At 38.4% G+C, this 22,310-nt stretch overlaps 4 protein-coding genes and 1 non-coding gene across 5 annotated transcripts; 2 read left to right on the top strand and 3 right to left on the bottom strand.

Annotated features, from left to right (window-relative positions):
• Window positions 1-1,906: 1,906 nt before the first annotated feature.
• Window positions 1,907-4,477, bottom strand: LOC112176963 (vestitone reductase). The gene is made up of 4 exons (XM_024315111.2): window positions 4,245-4,477; window positions 3,228-3,752; window positions 2,384-2,579; window positions 1,907-2,301 (listed from the first exon to the last, which is right to left on the bottom strand). The coding sequence occupies exons 1-4, from the start codon at window positions 4,363-4,365 to the stop codon at window positions 2,160-2,162; spliced, it is 984 nt and encodes a 327-aa protein (XP_024170879.1). The 5' UTR covers window positions 4,366-4,477; the 3' UTR covers window positions 1,907-2,159.
• Window positions 4,478-5,617: 1,140 nt separating this feature from the next.
• On the top strand, window positions 5,618-8,023 carry LOC121051922. The gene is made up of 2 exons (XM_040515546.1): window positions 5,618-5,697; window positions 7,413-8,023. The coding sequence occupies exons 1-2, from the start codon at window positions 5,650-5,652 to the stop codon at window positions 7,848-7,850; spliced, it is 486 nt and encodes a 161-aa protein (XP_040371480.1). The 5' UTR covers window positions 5,618-5,649; the 3' UTR covers window positions 7,851-8,023.
• Window positions 8,024-8,293: 270 nt separating this feature from the next.
• On the bottom strand, window positions 8,294-9,202 carry LOC112167415. Its single transcript, XM_024304433.1, has 3 exons — window positions 8,977-9,202; window positions 8,760-8,844; window positions 8,294-8,639 (listed from the first exon to the last, which is right to left on the bottom strand). The coding sequence occupies exons 1-3, from the start codon at window positions 9,200-9,202 to the stop codon at window positions 8,294-8,296; spliced, it is 657 nt and encodes a 218-aa protein (XP_024160201.1).
• A 5,510-nt stretch (window positions 9,203-14,712) lies between these two features.
• LOC112183154 lies at window positions 14,713-14,818 on the bottom strand. Its single transcript, XR_002929748.1, has one exon. It is a non-coding gene; the product is annotated as a small nucleolar RNA R71 (small nucleolar RNA).
• A 5,305-nt stretch (window positions 14,819-20,123) lies between these two features.
• On the top strand, window positions 20,124-20,717 carry LOC112167404. Its single transcript, XM_024304423.1, has one exon. The coding sequence runs from the start codon at window positions 20,124-20,126 to the stop codon at window positions 20,715-20,717; it is 594 nt and encodes a 197-aa protein (XP_024160191.1).
• The last annotated feature ends 1,593 nt before the right edge of the window (window positions 20,718-22,310 follow it).

The raw sequence follows: 22,310 nt of genomic DNA, 5'->3' as shown, positions 1-22,310 counted from the left end.
ACGGGAACTTTTAGAAAAGTTTACCTTGAAAAGATGCCGGAATTCTTGACTGAAAAATTGTTGGCTGGGCTGTGCAGTGATACTGCAGGGTCGCTGCGAGGATGTGGCGAGGACGCTGCGGAGATGCCGTGAGGACTGTTGCGGGGATGTTGCGAGGCCGTGAGGATGTTGCGGGGATGTCGCGAGGTCGCTGTAGGGGCAGCTGCGGGGAATTTAGGGTTTTTGGTTCTTAGGGCTAGGGTTAGAGCTCGTGCTGATAACGTGTTTTAGGGAATCAGAAATTGAGAGGGATTTGCTGTATATTCTCATTGATAATAGGGGCCTCTTTATATAGAGGATTACAATGCATAGAATCTGAATCGTACAAGGGAAGTAAATCTACATTGAATAGGAATCGAAATCCTTCTAATGTAACCCTATTACCACTAGGTCAAGTAACCTAGAGTTTGGGCTAAACACAGATAGAGATATCCTTAAACACGTACGTAAATTCGTGAACGTTGCTCTTATCAAAATCCGACAACATAAAAAACAAAAAAGATAGAAGGGCATTAACACCAGACTTTTATTTTTGAACATAAAAAACAAAAAGAGAAAAGTGCATTAACACCAGACTTTTTTTTTGGCCCCTCAAGAGACATCAAAATTTGAATTGTATAATATCCTTATTCAAAAATAGAGTTATGTTCACTTACTCAATGAATTTCATGTTGTGCTCCATTGTCATTGGATCTAAATCATATGATGGAAATAATAATGTGGTTGGAATTTATTTATTTCCATTAGTATTCTCCACCATTGAATTTAGATTCAACGGTAATTGAATACAGCTGAGTAGAAAATCATTGACTAGGTGAACATAATTGTTCAAAAACAAAATAAAAAGACTCTCACTAATGTTTATTACAAAATTTGCATCTGAATTTGATAATGTGCCCACACTGTCAATGACAGACCCAATGCTCAGTACTGAACTTGAAATATCACTTATTCACTTTTCCCTATTTGATTGCCTCACGGAAAGAAAGGGTGCTCTATATGACAAATTTTTTTTTTTTTTGAGAATGACTCTATATGACTAAATTTAACGATCATTCATGAGGATTCTTTGTGCCTAAAAAGACAAGCCTTAACCTATTAGAATGATGAACGTGATATTTGCATTTAGTTTCTTTTTAGTCATCTTCAGCCACCCCTAATAACCATATCATATCATTTTATTTCTACATTATTGATATTAAACCAGAAAAGTTCCTTTCCCAACCAAATTGGGAATGATTGTACCGGTAATGTATTAAAGTTTACATATATGCATATGACCATATACCTTATAATGCTAGATGGGAATTACTAGGGTTGGGACAGTTCAGGTTTGCCGGAAAAAAAAAACAAGAACCGAGACCGAACTGACGGGGCAAAATTCGGGTAGGTTTGATGATTTCTAAAGTCTAAAATCGAGCAAAACCCGAACCGACACGGATCGATTCGGTTTCACGATTTTTCGGTTCCATTTATGCTTGAATATGATCTAACTCTATTTGAATCCCAACCTCTATAAGACTGAAATAATTGGTACGAAGAATTGAAGAAGAAGTGAAGGAGGAGGAGGAAGAGAGAAGAAAAAGAAAGGTCGCGGCGAAGAAGGGAAGGAGGAGGAGGAGAGAAGAAAAACTGAAAAAGAATGGAGGAGGAGAGAAGAAAGAGAATAGAGAAAGAGAAGGGGAGAGGTGGGTGGCCGACACTCCAGAGAGAGAGAGGATGAGTTTATAGTTTAATAAAAGAACAAAGATGCAAGTGCGGCAGAGAAACCAAAAAGATGGGGAGAGAGGATGAGTTTTATAATTTAATCAAAGAAGAAAGCGGCATATGCAGAGAGAAACAAAAAAGATGTTTATGTGAATGGGTGGGCTCGTGGGCACATCAAGCAGACAGTAAACATTAAACAAAGAAAATTATACAACATTATTGTAAAACCTTCTCGGTTCGGGTAAAGAGAGAAATTAATTATGGGAATCGGAACCGAACCGGCTGCTAGCATAGGGAACCGAACCGGAGCAAAATAGCTAAATTTATGATAGAAAACCGAACCGAATCGACCAATTCGGATTGGTTCGAACCGGTTCCTCGGTTTTTTGGGTCTAAAGTCCCAGCCCTAAGAATTACAGATAACCCTTCTCTTTGCAGCAGTGAATTGCCTCACTGAACATCTTATCAACCCCATGCTTAAATTTGAAACCCGTATCCAAGAGTTTCTTTGATGACAGACCAGGAATCTTAGGACCTTTAACTTCCTTCAATGACCTGCAAAACATAGATAGATGCAAGACTAAATACATTGCAAAAAGAGAGATTGAAGTAATATGAAGTAGAACAGTTAACTTACTCTACTGAGGGTATTTGAAATTCGGGGAATTTGGCAGAAAGGAACTTGGCCATCTCTTCAATTGTTATGACATTTGATGAGCAATTGTATCTCCCTTTTGCATCATGATGTTCAAAAAGGAAAATGTGCGCTCTGACGACATCATCCACATGTACCACTGATAAATTGATAAGAATAGGATATTCATCCCTGTTACCTGCATTAAGTATAGATGTCAAAGAAGCTTTTTGACGTGTGGTTAGGACTTCAGAATCAAATAAATTCTTAATTATTATAGATTTGGATTTTAGATCCTTCATTTTCATGTTTGTCATTTTAAATGTGCAGTATCCTTTACTAATCCATGAAAAGAGAGCATATCCAAATTTGCCGACTCCAACAGGCTAACTTGGAATGATATAAACTCTTACGGATTAAAAAGATACTTCACCAAATAAGGAACCTTGATGAAATTGGAGACGTCAAACATCTATTCCTAACATCGATTTTAAGTAAGAATGTACTAAACTCATGAGTTGTCTGAAAATGTTGTTATAGTTGATTCAAAACAGCCTGATATATATTATATTAGGTGTTTGCTTATCCTAAGGCCTAACATTATATCCGGTAGTATTGAAAATACGAGTTTAATTGCATTGTTAAAACAGACTTCTTGGATGCATGCAATGTTGTTTACAACTTCAAGGAAGCACATTGTATGCCATTGAAGCCCCCAAGTTTAACAGAAGGCAATTAAAGTAGATCGTTTGCACAAATAGAAATTGTATAGGATATACTAGTGCTAGTTCTTTTTGGACATGCAACCAAAGCAGAAGTGTTTTTAGTCATTTTATGCTAAACATACCTAAAACCAGAGCCAATGCGGATCGAATAGAGCTAGGGAACTTGGGACAAATGAAGGGGCCAACAACAAAAGAAGGAATTACTGTCACAACATCCAATCCATTTTTCTCCGAAAATTCAAGAACTGCTCTTTCAGTCAATGTCTTCGAAATCACGTATGATCCTCCATATGGCTTTAGAGCTTTAATGTAATCTGTGTCACTCCAAAAACTCTCATCCATGTCTTCCACATCCTCCTTGTTAAATTGAATAGCAGATGCACTAGAAGTGTACACAACTCGTTTCACTGTTTTTGCATATAGGCATGCCTTGAGGATACCAAGGGCTCCATCGACTGATCGTTTGGTCACTACTGGTTCAGGTTCCTTGTCTTTGAAGTCAACTGGAGTAGCAACATGGAACACTCCGACGCATCCTTGGATGGCTGCATTGAAACTTTCCGGATTGCTTAGGTCTGCGTTGAAAATTTGGAGCCTTTCTTCTGCTCTAGGTAGAGCTGTGAGGAAGCTTACATCTTTCTTGTGTTCTGATTGAAAAAGTATCATTGTTATGATTTGCTTTTCAAGTACACACTAAGTAAGTAGCTAGCAGTAAATTTGAGCCAAACTTCAGTTTGTGCTAACAATAAAGACTTCTTTATGTGTGAGGCAGAACAATTCAACAATAATGAAAACTTGTCGATTGGCCTTTTATCCCAATATGCTGAAAAAATGTTTCAGAAAGGCAAAGGTTTGAACATTCATAGCAATAACTCACTTCTAGGCATTAAATCTAAAACTTGGTTCAATTTCTTTTACAGGTTTACAAAAGGAAAGTTCATATTTATTATTATTTTTTTTGAATAAGGGAAAGTTCATATTTATTATGATCAAAACATACCCAGAGATAATTTGGCATGCAGATATAAACAAACAGCTCAATCAAAATTAACCCCTAGTTCTTTGATCGAAAAATCAACTAATTAATTAATATCCACAATTATAAAAGCAAGGGAAGTGAAACTGTGAAGGTGGCTCACCTGGGTCTGATCTAACAGTGGTATTGACATAGTAACCATGCTCAAGAAGCCTCAGAATCAACCAGGACCCTATGAACCCTGAACCTCCCGTAACACATACTCTACCTTTCTCTCCTTCCATCTATATCTGTGAGACTCTGTCTTCAGTTCACAAATCTTGTTCATTGCATTCTCTAGATCTATGTATTCATTTTTACCCCATACTATTTTTTCAACTCCTTTGTCTTGTCACTTTCTTATCAATTCTTCTCGAGTGCACTAGACTTTTTCCATGGTTGTTGGTGACTTGGTGGAAGCTGGGTCCCTATCCCATGATTAGAAAGGCTCTATTATTGTTGTTGTTCTTTTCTATTTTTTTTTTTAATAAAATAGAACATATCAATAGTGTGCTCCGGTTCATAGATAAAGAGTAGTACAGAAGACTACTCCGTTTAAACACTTCTGTTCAGAGTAATCTATGCCACATAAAAACACCTCGCCTTGCAGACAATCTAGTTTACCTAACGTTACACGCCGAGCACACAATTGTGGTACACTAAAGCTAAACACTTCCACAAGACTCATAGAGATATTCTTACTAGCATATGCATTTATTCTAGACAAAATAAGCTAACAAAGCAACTATAGGCCCAAGGGTTTGAGCCCTCCGCAAAATCAATGATGGTAAAATGCAGCAGGCCATAAGAGCAAATGCACCAGCATACCAATTGGATGATTAATTGGAGAGAAAGAAGGAAAAGTGGAATGCAGCGGCAATAAATTGCCGGACTGATTTGCAGTTTTTTGGGGGCCCCACCTGCCCAGGCAGTTGGATGACCAAGGATCAGCAAATGGATTGCCCGACCGTTGGTGGTGGGCTCCACACCCACATGGGGTGTTGCCAACGACTGTTTTTTTTTAATTGTCCTTTGTGCAACGGTCACTTAATTGTGGCTGTTGGATCATGTGATCCAATGACTGTAATTAATTAACAACGGTAAGATTTTTTTCACCCTAAAAAATAATCTGAATGGGGTAAAAAAATAATCTGAATTTTTTTTTCAAAAATTCTATAAATACCTAGTTCCTCACCTTAATTTCTCACACCAAAATTTTCAACAATTTTACCTCTCCATCTTCTTCCTCCATCAATCTTCTCTTCATTTCTTTCAATTATCATCCAACAATGGGAGATTTAGGTACCAATTGGTCTACCAACGAGCAAATTCAATTGTGTGATTCATGGGCACGTAAGACTGTGTGCCCGATCACTGGGAAACATATAACCTCCTCCAAGTTATGGGAAAAGGTTCATGTTGATTATGTGCAAAATTGGCAAAGTCCACCTACAAGCCGAACTCCTCAAGCTCTCCAATCTCAGTTTCGAACGTTGAAAAAAATTCTCAAAGATTGGCACAATGCACAAATGACCTCCCGTAATCGTATAGATAGCGGCACCAATAAGATGGACGAGGTATTGATTTTTCCCCCAATACTATTAATTGTTATATTATTATTATTATTATTATTATTAGTTAGGGGAATTTGATTCTACACCCAAATTGACACACCTCTTTTAGAATAAACCCATCCATAAGAGTGTTTTAATATACACCCAAACCAATTAATTAGATTTATGCAAAATAAAAAACCTATTAAATAGACTAAATAATAAAACCCAATGTTGTTAAGAATTACTGAATCTGCCACTTTCAAATTCTCATTCACCTATTAAATAGGATTGATAATAAAATCCAGTAATGTTGCTGATGGAAGTCGATCATGAAACGGCTGCCCATAGACGTCCCCCAGAATTACTCAACCCTTGATTTCAGCAATTGATAATTCTCCTCTGGGTTGGAGGTTACGTAACTTCACATTGAAAAGTGTAATCTGCACATTCAAAGATGGTGTCAATATCTCTACAAGCTTGTGATATAAATGGATTGCACAATCAGAGGTTGGTGGGTTGCCTGTGTTCGACAGCATATCCGGTTGGTACGGTTGATGAGTATTGTGATTGCTATCTATTCAAAAGGTGTGTGTGCTCCTGACGAAGAGGTATTTGTTTTGTGATGGTTCTAGGTTTTTGATATTGAGTAGGTATGATAGACTATACAAGTTCTTGATTGCAGGGTTTTGTTTCATCTTCTTGTTTCTCAATAGATACTACAAGTTAATTTTGATGGCTAAAGAGTACACCCACCTGGAATTTAGGTGCGACCTTCTCAAGTTTGGACGTGTTATGACTGACAAGTTAAGGGCTGAAATTACTGAAGTGCGCTTGATCTGATTGCACCCTCCATCATCTACAATAACATGGACCCCATTATGAAAAATTAATGAACATGGAATATTGATTCTATACCTACGCCTATTGGAATGGGGAATCAAATTTCATTCAAAAAAAGGGAAGAAAAAAAAAAGCAAAATGACATACCTTGGTGAGAGGATGTTTAATCACTACATGATAGGAATACCTCCACAAAAGGATGTTTAATCAGATTGAGAAATCTACGAAATCTAATAGCAATATCTACACAACCACATCTACTTAAAAATAGCAAATATAAAGATCAAATCTGAAAGGAAGAGATATACAATAATTAAGACCATTAATCTTTTTAAATAAGGAATATCTACACAAACATATCTCCTAAAATATGGCATCAGTTACATACAATAATTAAGGCAATTGATCACGTTGACATATTTAATAATAGGATTATCTACATAAACATATCTACTAAAAAATGGCAAATATATAGGTCAAATAAAAAAGGGAGAGATATGCAATAATTAAGGCAAGTAATCGTTTTTAAATCAGGAAAAATAAATTGATGATATTAAATTCTAATTTGTGTTTATAACTGATGCCATATTTAAATTAAAAAAAAAAACACCTATATTTGAGGAATTTTTTCCTTCTTCGACGAGAAGGGTAAAATAGTCAAACTAAAAAAAGAGAAAAAAACTTAATTATAGACTTAAAACCTATACGGTAGGTTTAATTATGTGAATGGGTGTAGATTAAAAGAAATCATATGATTGGGTTTCCCTTAAAAGGAGCTTCATTTTTTGGGTTTTTTTCTTATTTTCTCTATTAGTTATGTTTTTAAGTTAAATTTGTCTCTTACAAATATTTTATTTTTATTGGTTGATTTTTATTGCTTCATTGTCATTGTTTAGATGAATCAAACTCAAGGGATCTTCATGAAAAAATATCCCAAGAAATTTGATAAATTTGAATGTTGGGAGAAAGTTAAGTACCACCCGTATTTTGTTGATCCACCATCTAATCCTCAACCACCGGCATCATATTCGACAGCTACTGCCTCTGAAAATGAGTCTCCAATTGAGTTGGATGATGATATCGTTTTGGAGACACCATCAAGCTCCATGCCAAGACCAATGGGACAAAAGAGAGCCAAAGAAGCAAAGAAGAAAGGAAAGAAGGCGCAAGATGCAGCTGAAAGTATGGCTCTTGCTATTCAAGCCATGGCCGAATCAACCCAAGCTTCTGTTGAGCTAGTGAAGAAAAGAAATGAAAAATGGCCTCTCACACAAAGAAGGTATTTGAATTTGAAGAGGCAAAAGAAGATGCAAGAATTATGGCCATGGAACTAATTCCATGACACCACAATCAAAGGCTTGGTGGAAAAAGAAGAAGGGTGATATCGTAGCAAAAACAATGTCCGATGCTGGTAGTAGCGGTTGCTACATACCCCAATTCGACTAAATTTAAATGTTGTTTAGGAAATCAAGTTTTATTTTTTAATGTAATTTAAATTTCACTTATGTAATTTTAATTTTATGAAATAAAATTTTTTTGCTTTGAATAAATTAAATTATAAACATAACAATAACAATAGTAATACAAGTTTGTAACTGCAATGACAATATTCTATTAATGTCAAACCAAACTTTATTCTCAAAGATAGATAAACATGGGTTAAAATTACAAAGAAAACCAAACATATTAATAAAGCACACAAACATGGAATACATGATTTAAAATTACAAACCACCATTTATTCAAATCTAATTAATCAATTGTAGGTGGTTCATATTTAGTTACCATCCATGTTCCAGTTGTGCATCACCAAATCATCTTGTAGGCATTTGTGGAGGTAGGCTGACTCTACCTGAAATTCACGATCCACGAATGAAGGAAGATTTTGTCCATCTCTCCCCACTAGTTCGAAAGGAATATCCTCTCCAGTATCAGGATGCACAGGCCGATCATAGACGGTTGCCATTGCTGGATTCATTAGATCAGCTTCTATAGGCTCCGCAAATTCTTCGTCAACAAACTCATCCTCCATAATCATGTTATGAAGAATGATACAACTTATCATGATGGCTCGAAGATCCTCCAGTTTAAACAACCTAGCACCATGACGCAGTATGGCCCATCTAGATTGGAGGATACCAAAACACCTTTCCACATCTTTGCGGTAAGCCTCTTGTTTTTTGCAAAAGTGTTACTCTTCTTCTGTTCTGGGATTCGATATTGTTTTGATAAAAGTTGACCACCTCGGGTATATTCCATCAGCAAGGTAATAACCATTAGTGTACCTTTTGTTATTGACCTCAAACTCAACCAGAGGAGCAGTTCCACCTATGACACGCTCAAACACATTAGATGCACTAAGAACGTTGAGGTCATTTTCAGCTCCAGGAGTTCCAAAGAAAGCATGTCATATATGCGTATCGTAAGACGCCACTGCTTCAAGAATAATAGTTGGTCTACCCTTTCGACCCGAGAAAGCTCCAGCCCAGCCAGTTGGGCAATTCTTCCACTCCCAATGCATGCAATCGATGCTTCCGATTATGCTTGGAAACCCACGGCGTTGTCCTCTATTGAGAAGCATATGTAAGTCAGCAGGATTTGGAGGACGAAGGAACCACCCAGCACAAAGAAACTCGACTTGTATACAGAACTTCTTCAGACTTTTCAGCGCCGTAAAAGCTCCCATTCTAGTGATTTCATCACATTAATCAGCAACTGCACCGTACGCAAGCATTCTCAGGGCACCTGTCATTTTTTGTTCGGGAAGCAATCCCATTTTTCCAGTGGCATCTGATTTTTGCCCCCAAAAACTATCGAGGTTGCAAAGATCCTCCATTATGCGTTGGAAGACATGTGTTTGCATTATGTACCTCCTTCGAAAGCCTGCTTCGTCGTACACTGGACGTTCAACAAAATAATCCTGTAGGAGAAAATGACCTCGGACTTCTCTATGTCTTTCGACATTTGGGGCACGGTCAGGTCTTGAACCACGCCCTCTAGGTGTCTCCGATAATTGATATTGCGCCACCATTGTAGCTGCTTGAGAGTTTGTAGGTTGAATCCGCTCGAGCTCTTCCATATTTTCACGCTCCTTTTCTAACAACCATTTGTTCAAATCTTCCATCGGAAAAAGAAGAAATGAGATGGATGATAGATTTCAAAAGAAATGTAGGTGTAGAATAAGAGGAATGTGTGAGCAGAGAATGGAGTCTGAAGCTTATTTATTACCAAAATTGAAAGATAAAAAGTTAAGATAAGTACACGTGTCACGTTTATATAGGTTGAAAATCTTATCACATATCATAGATATATTTTCAGAAGATAACGATATCTGACGTTGACACGTGTCCAATGAAAATTGGGCAATTATCTTATCAGAAATCATATATATTTTTTGTAAGAAAAAGGTATCTAAAGTCGACACATGGTAAATGAAGATTGGTCGATAATCTTATCAATTGTCATATATATATATATATATATATTTTTTTTTTTTTTTTATCATAACGATAACTTTTTTTTTTCCGGGAACGATATTTAATTATTTATACTTGATATATAATTTTATTTTTTTTAAAACTTATGCATTATTTTTTTATTAAATTAACATTGTATGATTAATCTAATTATTAATTGTTTAGTTAATTAAATTATAAGTTTAATGAATTATTCAAATTTGAAGTGTGAATAGTGGATTGGCAGGCAAATTGCCCTTCATTGGTGCATTGTATAAGCAAGAGGCAGTTGCCAATTTGGGATGAATAGTGGATTGGTAGTACCAATTTAATTGGCAAATCAGCAATTGCCCTTGGTTCATGGGTGCATTTGCTCTAAGGGATCCTGACTTGGGCCCAAAGGCAACCCAAAAAGTTGTCAATTTTGATCTGGACACCCAGCCATCACTGGGCACCCAACCATGTCAGAGCACGACCTCCACCTCTGATCACCTCTACATCTCTGACGTTGACCACAACAAGGCAAACATGCCTTTGCCGACCCAGCAAAATCAACCTTCGAACAGCCTCCAAACCAGAAGCCAGCCACCACTCTGCGGCACCTCAATTGAAGCAAGTATCAGAAGCCCAGCCTTGATTCCGTTGTTAAAGGTCCGCCAAAGCTGACGAGAGAGAGGACACCTACTGATCCAGAACCAAAATCGCCGTTGGGTCGAGGCACGAATCGAAGCAAACCAACTAGCACCACTAAAACAATGGAGATCCTCCAATCCTCATATGGAGGAGGCTGCCCAATGATGGCTGCAGTGCTAGGGTTTCGAGAGAAACCGCCCTCCACTTGTCCAGATTCATTTTCACGTTGCTGTTCTTTTCTATTATTCTTTTTTTTTTCTTTTTTTTTTCTCAAAGGAATATTTTATTATTAATAAAGGTTACAATGCATGATACGATTCAATACCAAATTATCAATGAACACCGATCCCCGGTTCAACCGTGCAATTTAGAAGACGCAAATGCACTCCTCATTGGTAGGTGTGTTGCCCCTATTACATTGTACTGAGCTATATTAACATAGAAGATAGCAAGACTAAAAAGTGCACAACCCTCCTTATTTAGGCATTTCTTTTAGTAAGATAATACTAGTTTTTACAAACTCATAGATATTTTTGTCAAAATAAATAAATTCATAGATATACTTATTCTTTTGTTTGGAAATATTAAGAAGGAAGATTGTATTATTTTTGTTGAAGGAAACCCAATTTGTGTGTGTCTGGTACAAACATAATTACTTCTTCTAGTTGCAATAGGGTAGAATATTCTAGATATTCTAATCCATATTTGGTTAGGATACTTTGTAACTCAAGAAATTGTACATGTAATATTTTATATAAATCTCATATTATCAATCAAAGGATCTCAATATTCTCTCAAACTTTCTTATTCTACAATAGGTTATCAGTACGAAGCCCTAATCATAAATCAATAGCCAAAAACTCTAGAACAACCAAAACAGAAAATCTGCCGTTAGCCTCATAGCCCCATAAATGATTCCATCTAATTCAATATCTCTTGGAAATAGAATTTCTTGGTAGATTATGCTCAGAAATTCATATTGTTTTTGTGGTTAGCTTTTAAGCTCATAAACTGACTCTGCACTTGTTTTTCCTTTCAGGATGTCAAACTTAAATAAGCTTAATTTTACTCCATTGGACACAACGGGCATTGGATATCACAAATGGATTTGCAATGTCTGAAATCACCTCAAAGCACAAGGGTTCCTATTTGTGATCCAAAAGCGTACTACTAATGTGCTCACCAAATACGCCTCAGATACTTTGGAGACCAATGTGCCAAACCAATCATTCTGATGAGACCTCATTTGAACGAGTCTCTTCAATTCGAGTACCTAAATGAAGAAGATCCTAGAAAAATGTGGGTTTCACTCGAGGAGCGTTTTGATAATATTTATGACTCCCTGATTATACGCATTTATATGCGTGTAATTAGATTTAAAACACTAGAATTAAGCTAATCCTCATGTCAATTAATATGTAATTAATTCATTTTTATTTACTTTGTAGAAAATAAGCGGAATTGCGGAAACGAGAGAAAATGGTGCGAAATTGGAGCAAATTGGAGTTTCCGACAAAAAGATGAAATAATCAATGCGGGTCAACCGTGGTTAATGTCATCAAGGGAGTGGAATTCAATTGCTTCCTAGAGTATGTGTGGAAGTGCATGGCGACGAGAGAAGAAAGAAGAGAGAAGAAGAAGAAGAAAAAAAGGAGAGAGAAAGCAAAACAAAATAAAAGAGAAAAGGAAAAGGAAAAGAAAAAAAAAATCTTCACTTTGCTGATGTCATCTTCACTTTGCTGACGTCATGATGACGTCAGCACACCATTGTTGGCCAGCTAGCCCTTATCTCTCTCTTCTTCCTCTGTCACAGACACCACATATAATTAACCCCATTTGCCTCTCTTCTTATCACTCACGCCCAGACCCATATATTTTCCAATTATCCCATTTCTTTTTCTTCTTCTCCCACCGAAATCTCACCTCACCACAAATTCCCTCCTCACCAAGATTTTCTTTCCTCCTCACCGAGATTTTCCCACCTCACCAAGATCCACTTCACCTCACCAAAATCCATCGTCACCTCACCAAAATCTCTTCCTTCTCATCTTTTCTTCCCTCCTCACCAAGATCCACTTCACCTCACCAAGATCTACTTCACTAAGATTTCATCTTCTCATCAATTCCACAAATTTCAAGGGGGAAGCCCAAGCATCAAGAACTTCATCACCATTAAATTTGGGTAAAAGTGGGGAGCCATAAATCAATGCTAGCCATAATTGTTTTATAGCAATTTGTGGCTTGTTCTTGTTACTCCTACTTCTCTTCACTTTGTTCCTCTTTAAATTATATATATTGATGTTTGTTTAATGATGGGTAGTGAGTAGATTTTTTGTTGGGGGCTAGGGTTGTGTGCCCTAGTCCAAATCTTGTGTAAAAGATGCTTATTTTAATGTAATGATGCAATTTTCATATGATGGATGCTTATATCTATTTTTGTTGGGTTAAAATGCATGTCTAGAAGCCTAGTCAACTCTAGGGTGTGTATTTTGAGCATGTCTAGGATGGAGTTAGAGGCTTGAACCCCTCTAATTCCTAAGCTAGAAACCTTCAATTTCGTATTCGAGGGGTTATAAGCATGGTGATTTACACCCGTTGCGTGAATGCGGGGGCGGGTCGCTTAGTAGTCTAATTCCTCGATCTTTAGGCCTCTTGATGTGAATTAGAGACCCTTGAACCGGCTCTAATTCATGCCAAGTGAGTTCCTACGACCCTTGAACCGGAGTAGGAATACCATGAAAGGGAATTTCAGTCCTTGAGCCTTGAACCGCCTTGGATACGACTACCGCCAAAGTAGGAAATTTGCATCTACTTTAGATTAGCTTCCGACACGTGAGATTTGGGTAAAGGAACCTCCCTAGCACCCGACATTCCCATTATATTGTTCACACTTTTCTAGTTTAATTTCCTTGCATTTTTATTAATCGCTTTACGTTTTATTACTTTTTGTTAAGTTCAAATCCACTCTCAAACATTAAATCCATTGACTCATTTGTGTATACCCATCTTGAGGCTACAAGTTAGTGGCTTTGAATAGGCTTGGTGTGAGCTAAGCCGAGCATTGCCAAGACTTGGTGCCTTGATTGTTTATAGTCTTATTTTAATTTTTATTTTTCTTGTGTGCTTTTAGTATCCTACTGCCAATTATCTTGGTTAGGTCCAACACCTAATCCCCGAGGTACGATAAACTAAGGTCCAATTACTTCCCTTACTTGACAACGATTCGTATGCTTGCGAAGAGTTTATGAACCAAGTCAATGGAGCCGTTGCCGGGGATTAGGGTCTTCGGATCTTAATCCCTTGGTAATTGGCATTTTGGGTCACTTTTAGCATACTTTTATTTTTCTTTTTCTTTTATCTCTTGTTTCTTTGTTTAGTTGTTATTTTTTTTATTTTGATTTTTCATCTCCTTGGTTAGTTTAGTCAAATTTAGTACTACTTGTGTTTAATTCTCTCTTCACCCCTCTAATTATTCGTCAATTTTTTGTGGGTTGAATTGGTGCTTATCTTGCTTATATTTTTGTTATTGAGATACTCGATTTCTTATTGATCCTTCGTTGGTATATGAGTGACACTCTACTACCTATCAATTTGAGAAGTGGTTGTGTTTTGCAAAGACTACCTAGAGGAAGACCAACAAGGAGAGTTAGGAGACCAAGACATCGCTCACATCGCTCACAAGCACCTTCTAGATCTCCTATTCGAGTAGTAGATATGGGTGACGAGCATCAAGGACCACAAGATGAGGAGGAGATTCCATTGAGCCATTATTCATGTCCTAGCATTGTAAATGCTCCATCTTGCATTGTGCTTCCTCCGACAAATGCCAACTTTGAGATCAAGCCTAACATGTTATCTATTCTCCCTACTTTCCATGGCATGGCTAGTGAGAGGCCCTATGATCATATAATTGAGTTTGATGCCATATGTTCCACTATGCACTTGGGAGGATTAACTTTGGAGGGTTTGAAGCTTCGATTATTCCCATTTTCTTTGAAAGATCAAGCACGCACATGGTTTCATAAGCTCAAGCCAAGATCCATTCTCTCTTGGGCCGATATGCAAAGAGTGTTCTTGAATGCATATTATCCCCATCATCGGACTACTTATATGCAGGATAGCTTGACCAAGTTCTTTCAAGAGGATAATGAGACTTTTTATGATGCATGGGAGCGCTTCAAGGATATTGAGTTAGGTTGCCCTCATCATGGACTCACCAAGTGGCTTCTTTGCGAATCTTTCTACAATGGGTTGATTATTGATGATAGAAGGAGATTGGATAATGCATCAGGTGGAAATTTCCTAAAGAAAGGTCCTAATGCCGCTTGGGATATTTGTGAGGAAGTGGCTACCCAATCCGGTCAATGGGATAATCATCAAAGGAGAAGAGGAGGTAGAGACGATGACACATCTAGAGGCCGAGATTCACATGCATATGGTACTAGAAGCCGAGTTGATATGGAGCCTCGTGGTAGAGGTGTGTATGATGTTTCTCATATTGATAAAGATGATGGAGTTATGAATTCCAAACTTGAAAGGCTCGAAGCAAAGATTGACAAGAAATTTAAGATGCTTCTTCAAGCGCAAAAGTGTAGTGGTTCGTCTTCTTCACATGTCAAGAGTGTTGCTTCTTCACATCTTTGCTTGATTTGTGAGTCTCCTCATCATTCTACTCATGATTGTCACTTGGCTTCACAATTTCCGGAATTTGTTGAGGAGCAAGTTAGAGCTATTAATTCTTATCAAAGGCCACAAGAAATGATCCTTATTCTACTACATATAATCCAGGTTGGCGTAACCACCCAAATTTCTTATGGAGAGATAGTGGAGGGTCCTCTAATGCACACCAAGGTGGTTCTCATTCATATGGAGGGAATCAAGGCCTTAATTCTTCATCTTTTGGTCCTCACAGTCATGGAAACACACAATTTGGTGGACAAAATCATTATGGGCAGCAAGCATCTACTTACAATTCTCAAGGCCAAGGGCCATCTTTTGGTGCTACACATGCTTATGGAGGAGCCCCACATGATACTCAAGGGTTTGGTCAAAGTTTCCATTCATTTGGTGGTGCCAATCCTACACAAAATGCTCCTCCCGGATTTCAAAATAGGCAATCACCACAACCAGAACCAAAGAAGTCTCATATGGATGATATATTGACCGCCCTAGCCCAAAGTCATACTTCTCTTACACAAAGCCAAGCGAAGACCCATCAAACTCTTAATATTCTTGCTCAAGGTCAAAGTTCGCTTGCACAATGTGTGGGAAAATTAGAGGTCCAAATGGGACAATTAGCTAAAGAGCTTAGAGCACGTCCACATGGTGCATTACCTACTCAACCGGATCAAAATCTGAGACATGAGCAAGCTAAGGCTATTACTATACTTCAAAGTGGGAGAGTTTATGACAATAAGGTACGCATGCCTAAATCTTCTAACTCCCCTTTGAATGTGCATGACGACATGTATGCTCCCACTTACCCCACATCACATTCTTATGATACACATGTTTCCACCCCTATACATGATTCCCATTCTTCACTTTCATATTCTAATGATGATGATCATGTGTTAGTTGAGGATTACATTGATAATGATGATGATAATGTGTTACATTCATATGGGGCCAAGGGGGAAGAAAATGTAACTCTTGGCCATGTTGCTAATGATAATGTGCATATGCATCGTACTTTTATTTCAAAGGAGGATGGGAACCGGGGGGAAGAAAATGTACCCCCGGGAATTGGAGTGGGTGATGTGACTTTGTATACAAAAGGAAGAAATAAGGGGGTGGATAAGGAAGCCGGGGAGGAAGAAAATGTACTTCCCGGAGGGGCACAAGGAAGGATGGCCTCTTTTTCTCATTCTACATCTTCAAAATCTCAAGCCTCTAATTCTTCATCTGCACCACCTAAGCATATGCATTTTGGCCCCACTACTCCTTTATCATCACCTAGGGATCTTTATCAAGGGGGGAGGAATAAGGCGGAAGCTACTTCATCTACTTTTATTGATACACATGGTTCATCCTCGGGTTTGAGTTCTAATGGTTCACCGCCTATTTCGTCATCTAGTGAGCATCGGGAACAACATCAAGGGGGAAGTAATAAGGAGGAAGACTATTCTCATGTACCTTTGGATTATAGGGATAGGAGTGGACCTATCCATTCTACACTAGGTGAGGCCTTGAGGGCTAAGAACCCTAGTGGGACGGTTACCACCCTTAGGGGTTCAAGGGGGAGTCTCACTTTTTCTCCACCTCTTGATTTGAACTCATCGGAGCCTAGACTTCCCTATCCATAAGTTAAGAGGGCTCAAGATCAAAAGAAGCGGAAGGAGACACAAAAGCAAGAGTTCATTGAGCTATTCAAGTCCGTTAACATCAATATCCCATTACTTGATGCCATCAAGCAAGTACCGGCCTATGAAAAATGCTTGAAGGACATGTGCACTAGTAAGAGAAAGTTTGTGGAGAATGAAGATATATATTTAAGCGAGCAAGTGTCGGCTGTACTTCAAAGGAGGTTGCCTCCTACGCTTAGTGACCCCGAATCTTTTACTATTCCATGCACCGTTGGGTCACGAAACTTTGATCGAGCATTATTGGACTTGGGGGCTAGCATCAACCTTATGCCATATGATTTGTACAAGACTTTGTCATTGGAACCAATTAAGCCTCTAAAGATTAAGCTTAAGATGGCGGATAGGAGTATCAAGTACCCTTGTGGAGTGGTGGAGGATGTTCTTGTCAAGGTAGATGATATTTATGTACCGACCGATTTTGTTGTACTTGACATGGACCCTCCTTATGAGGCTGATGATGACGAGTTACCTATCATTTTTGGTAGAGCATTTATGGCGACTGCAAGGGTCAAGATTGATGTTAAGAAGGGTTTACTCACCATGACAGTATTTGACACTACTATTGGGTTTCAGATTTTGATGCTATGAGGAGTCCATTATATCATCTTGATGAGTGCTTTCGGATTGATGTTATGGATGATATTGTTGGGAAGAACTTGATTGAGCATTCATCGACGAATTACATGGAGACTTGCATTACTCAAGGTGGAAGCGAATTTGAGAGTAAATAGCATGTTGAGGCTATTGCACACTTAGAGGCATTGACACCATATTTGCCTAGACGTGTTCCACCAGTTTTACCTTTGCCACCTTCTACTACACCACCTATTCCTTCATATGAGACCCCACCAGATTTGGAGCTAAAGACTTTACCTTCGACTTTGAGATATGCATTTCTAGGGGAGGAGAGCACATTACCGGTTATTATCTCATCGAAGTTGAGGAAGATAAGCTTATGAGAGTGTTACATGAGCATAAGAGAGCTATTAGTTGGACCATTGCCGATATCAAAGGCATTAGTCCATCCAAGTGTCAACATCACATTTACTTGGAGGAGGGGTGTAAGCCCACACGAGAGGCTCAGAGGAGGTTAAATCCTCCCATGATGGAGGTAGTGAAGAAAGAAATTATTAAGCTTCTAGATGTTGGAGTCATTTTTCCAATTTCTGATACACCATGGGTTTCACTAATTCGAGTTGTCCCCAAAAAGGGAGGAATTACAGTAGTGCAGAATGAGAAGGGTGAAGATGTGCCACAGCGAGTTCAGAATGGATGGAGGGTTTGTATTGATTATAGAAAGCTTAATGGAGCGACAAGGAAGGATCATTTTCCACTACCTTTCATTGATCATATGTTGGAGAAACTAGTAGGTCATAGCCACTATTGCTTCTTAGATGGCTATTCGGGGTATAATCAGATTGCTATTGCTAAGGAAGACCAGGAGAAGACTACTTTCACATGCCCGTTTGGTACTTTTGCGTATAGGAGGATGCCTTTTGGACTTTGTAATGCACCCGCCACTTTTCAGAGGTGTATGATGGCATTGTTCCATGACATGACTGAGCGCTTTATGGAGATATTTATGGATGATTTCTCGATTCATGGTGATTCCTTTGATGATTGTCTTCGACACTTAACCCTTGTTCTAGAATGGTGTGAGAAGACCAATTTGGTCCTCAATTGGGAGAAGTGCCACTTTATGGTGGATGAGGGTATTGTGTTAGGGCATGTAGTATCATCACGTGGCATTGAGGTGGATAAAGCGAAGATTGAGTTGATTTCTAATTTACCACCACCGAAGAATGTGAAAGGAGTTAGGAGTTTCCTTGGGCATGCTGGCTTTTATAGACGCTTTATTCCATATTTCTCTAAGATCACCAAGCTATTGTGTGACTTGCTAGGCAAGGATGTGCCATTTGATTTCACTTCGGAGTGTTTACAGGCTTTTGAGCTACTTAAGGAGAAGTTGACTCACGCACCTATCATGATTGCACCTGATTGGACTAGACCATTTGAATTGATGTGTGATGCTTCAGATTTTGCTATAGGGGCTGTTTTGGGTTAAAGTATTGAGTGAGCACTCCATGTGATATATTATGCTTCCCGGACTTTGAATGATGCTCAAGTCCACTACACTACGACCGAGAAGGAGCTTCTTGCTATTATTTTTACATTGGAGAAGTTTCAGAGTTATCTTCTTGGGAGTAAGGTGATTGTTCACACGGATCATGCGGCATTGAAATATTTGTTGAGCAAGAATGATGCCAAGCCCCGTTTGATTCGTTGGGTGTTATTATTCCAGGAGTTTGATATAGAGATCAAGGATAAGCCAGGTAGAGAGAACCTTGTTGCAGATCATTTGTCTAGACTTGAGCATGGCGGAGACTCTTCTGATATACCATTGATTGAGCATTTTCCCGATGAGTACTTATTCCGTGTTGACACTGAGATGCCTTGGTTTGCGGACTTTGTTAACTATTGGGCTAGCAATTGTACTTTCATTCCTAATAGCTATGATGCACAGGCCAGGAATAAGTTTCTTAGAGATGCTCGGTCATATATTTGGGATGACCCGTACTTGTGGAAGGTGGGTAAAGACCAGGTGATTAGACCATGTATTCCTCAATGCGAGGCCCCTGAGATTATTTCATTGTGTCACTCATCTCTATGTGGAGGACATTTTGGTGGAAGGAGGACAACTTTTAAGATTCTTCAGTCAGGTTTCTTTTGGCCTACTTTGTTTCGAGATTGTCATTCTTTCGTGCTTCAATGTGATAGATGTTAAAGGACCAGGAATATATCCTCCAAGAACCAAATGCCTCTCACTACCATTATGGAGGCTGAGATTTTTGATTGTTGGGGCATAGACTTTATGGGACCCTTTCCAAAGTCTCATGGGAATGAATATATCATAGTTGCTATTGATTATGTTTCAAAGTGGGTTGAAGCCAAGGCCACATGGAAGAATGATTCCAAGGTAGTGACCAAGTTCTTGAAAGAGCATATCTGCTCTTGATTCGGGACTCCTAGGATTATTATTAGTGATGGCGGCACACATTTTATCAATCGGACTTTTGATGCCTTGTTAAGGAAATATGGAGTCAAGCATAAGGTTGCCACACCTTATCATCCTCAAACTTCTGGTCAAGTGGAGATGTCAAATAGGGAGATTAAGAGAATTTTGGAAAAGACGGTCAACTCTTCTAGAAAGGATTGGGCCATTAAACATGATTATGCTTTATGGGCCTATCAGACCGCATATAAGACTCCTATTGGCATGTCTCTTTTCCGTTTATGCTATGAAAAGAATTGTCACCTTCCAGTCGAGCTTGAGCACAAAGCTATGTGGGCTATCAAATTTTTGAATTTTGACTTGGAAGCAAGTGGTGAGAAGCAGAAGCTTGATCTTTGTGAGTTGGAGGAGATTCGGGAAGAGGCATACGAAAGTGCCAAATTGTTTAAGGAGAAGACCAAGGTGATACATGACCGACACTTGGTGAAGAAGACATTTCTTCCCAAGCAAAAAGTTCTCCTATACAATTCTAGGCTCAAGTTATTTCTTGGGAAGTTGAGGTCTAGGTGGAGCGGTCCTTTTGAAATAGTTGAAGTTTTCCCACATGGCGCTATAGCAATCAAGAATCTAAATGGTGGAGAACTCTTCAAGGTAAATGGGCACCGATTGAAGCCCTATATGGACTCTACCGTTGACACTGAAGAGGAGGTGATCATCCTCCAAGATGTTCCTTGACTCACTCTCTTGACATATGGACCGGCAATGAAGTCCTTAAACAAAGCGCTCGCTAGGGAGGCAACCCTAGCATTACTTGTGATGTTTACTTTCCTTGTTGATAGTTGTGGTAGGTAGTTTAATTTCTTGTTTTTTTGGGAGGTTGGGAAGTGGTTGGAATTCGGAGAATATGGAGATATTTGGCTTGGAGGATGACTTTGGGTTGTGAATTGATGGGATCAAGGCTATGAACTTAATGAAGGACCCTTGTCCATATTCCTTGATGAGCTATTTGTGATGCATTGCTCTTGGACACTACACATTTCTCAATGGAGTTGATCTTTTCATGAGCACCTAGAGCTATTATGGAGCATACATAAAGGAAGAAAAGGCCTTGTGCCTTGAGGTTGGTGTCTCATATTAGTCTTCTCCGAAGGTCGTGAGCAATTGAGGGTCGACAAAGGGGGTTTTTCATAACTTTTCTCCGCATTTAGATTTTCATTTTCATAGTTAATTTTTGTGCCTTCGCTCGAACTTCAGTATTCTCATGCCTAAATCCGACACGGATTTTAGCTTTCGAGCTCACTTTACAACATTGAGGACAATGTTGGTTTTAAGTGTGGGGGTGAGGGCTCGGGTGACCTATTTTCGTCACTTAAAAAAAAAAATTAGATTAGCTTTATGTAATTATATTTTAGTGGTTAATGCCTTTTCCAACCCTAATGACGAGCCATGGACTTAACTTGTTGTGATTGTGAATAGACTAAGCATGATCTAGGACTTTGAATTTGTCTTGTAATTGAGTGTATATGTGATTTATGCTTGACTATATGTGTGCATATAGCCTAAAGTTAGGTTGGTTCATCATAATTAGAGAAGCATATAGGTGATTTGATTAACTTGCATGCCTTATTTGTGAGCTTTTGAGCCTAATATAGTGTATGCATTGTTCATTCACTTTTTATTTCATGTGTGTACAATTTCATGACATTGCGTATCTAGAACTTGCTTGAGACCTCTCTAGGCTACTTTTAGCTTGCGACATGATAGAAAGGATTGAGGCATTAGGACTATATACCACCATGGCCAAAGAAGCATGTGCCCAACGATATTTACCACTAGATTGCCACTTTGAGGCTATTAATATATTTAGCCATTTTGTTGATTCGCACCACAAATTCCTACCTAGCCTATACACTTTTATCCTACCCTTCCATGGTAGTTGATGAAGCGATTCGAGAGAATGACTTTATGTTTGAGTGCTTCAAAAGAAAGAAAAAGTCAAAAGTGTGAGGTTACAAAAGAATAAGTGTGGGGTGAGTGATTTATATAGAAAAGAAAGTCCTTAAAAAATAATAATAATAAAAAAAAAAGGGAAGAAGAAGAAGAAGAAGAAGAAAAAGTGTGAAAATAGAAAGAAAGTTCAAGGAAAAGAAAAGTAGAAGAAAAAAAATAAGTAGTAAGTTGTGTAAAAAAAAAAAAAAAGTAAAGTATTGTACATAGTATAGTGTGAGTTGTATATTAGGATTAGAGTGAGTGAGTTAGCATTTGAAAGCAAAAGTCATATATATCTCTACAAGAGAGAATTGCTTCTTGAGCTTACATGAACTTTGT

Source organism: Rosa chinensis, chromosome 1, assembly GCF_002994745.2.
Source record: "Rosa chinensis cultivar Old Blush chromosome 1, RchiOBHm-V2, whole genome shotgun sequence".
NCBI lineage: Eukaryota > Viridiplantae > Streptophyta > Magnoliopsida > Rosales > Rosaceae > Rosa > Rosa chinensis.
The sequence above is the reverse complement of the archived record's forward strand: the minus strand, read 5'-3'. Positions and strand labels throughout refer to the sequence as shown.

Coding starts and splice junctions, on each gene's coding strand:
- LOC112176963 (XM_024315111.2), bottom strand. CDS start 4,365: ATGGAAGGAGAGAAAGGTAGAGTATGTGTTACGGGAGGTTCAGGGTTC. Junction 3,753..4,244: donor CACTGTTAGATCAGACCCAG/GTGAGCCACCTT, acceptor TTTTTCAATCAG/AACACAAGAAAGATGTAAGC. Junction 2,302..2,383: donor TTTCAAATACCCTCAGTAGA/GTAAGTTAACTG, acceptor TATGTTTTGCAG/GTCATTGAAGGAAGTTAAAG.
- LOC121051922 (XM_040515546.1), top strand. CDS start 5,650: ATGACCTCCCGTAATCGTATAGATAGCGGCACCAATAAGATGGACGAG. Junction 5,698..7,412: donor GCACCAATAAGATGGACGAG/GTATTGATTTTT, acceptor GTCATTGTTTAG/ATGAATCAAACTCAAGGGAT.
- LOC112167415 (XM_024304433.1), bottom strand. CDS start 9,202: ATGGGAGCTTTTACGGCGCTGAAAAGTCTGAAGAAGTTCTGTATACAA. Junction 8,845..8,976: donor AGCTTTCTCGGGTCGAAAGG/GTAGACCAACTA, acceptor AGCGTGTCATAG/GTGGAACTGCTCCTCTGGTT. Junction 8,640..8,759: donor GCTGATGGAATATACCCGAG/GTGGTCAACTTT, acceptor CCTCCAATCTAG/ATGGGCCATACTGCGTCATG.
- LOC112167404 (XM_024304423.1), top strand. CDS start 20,124: ATGTCAAATAGGGAGATTAAGAGAATTTTGGAAAAGACGGTCAACTCT.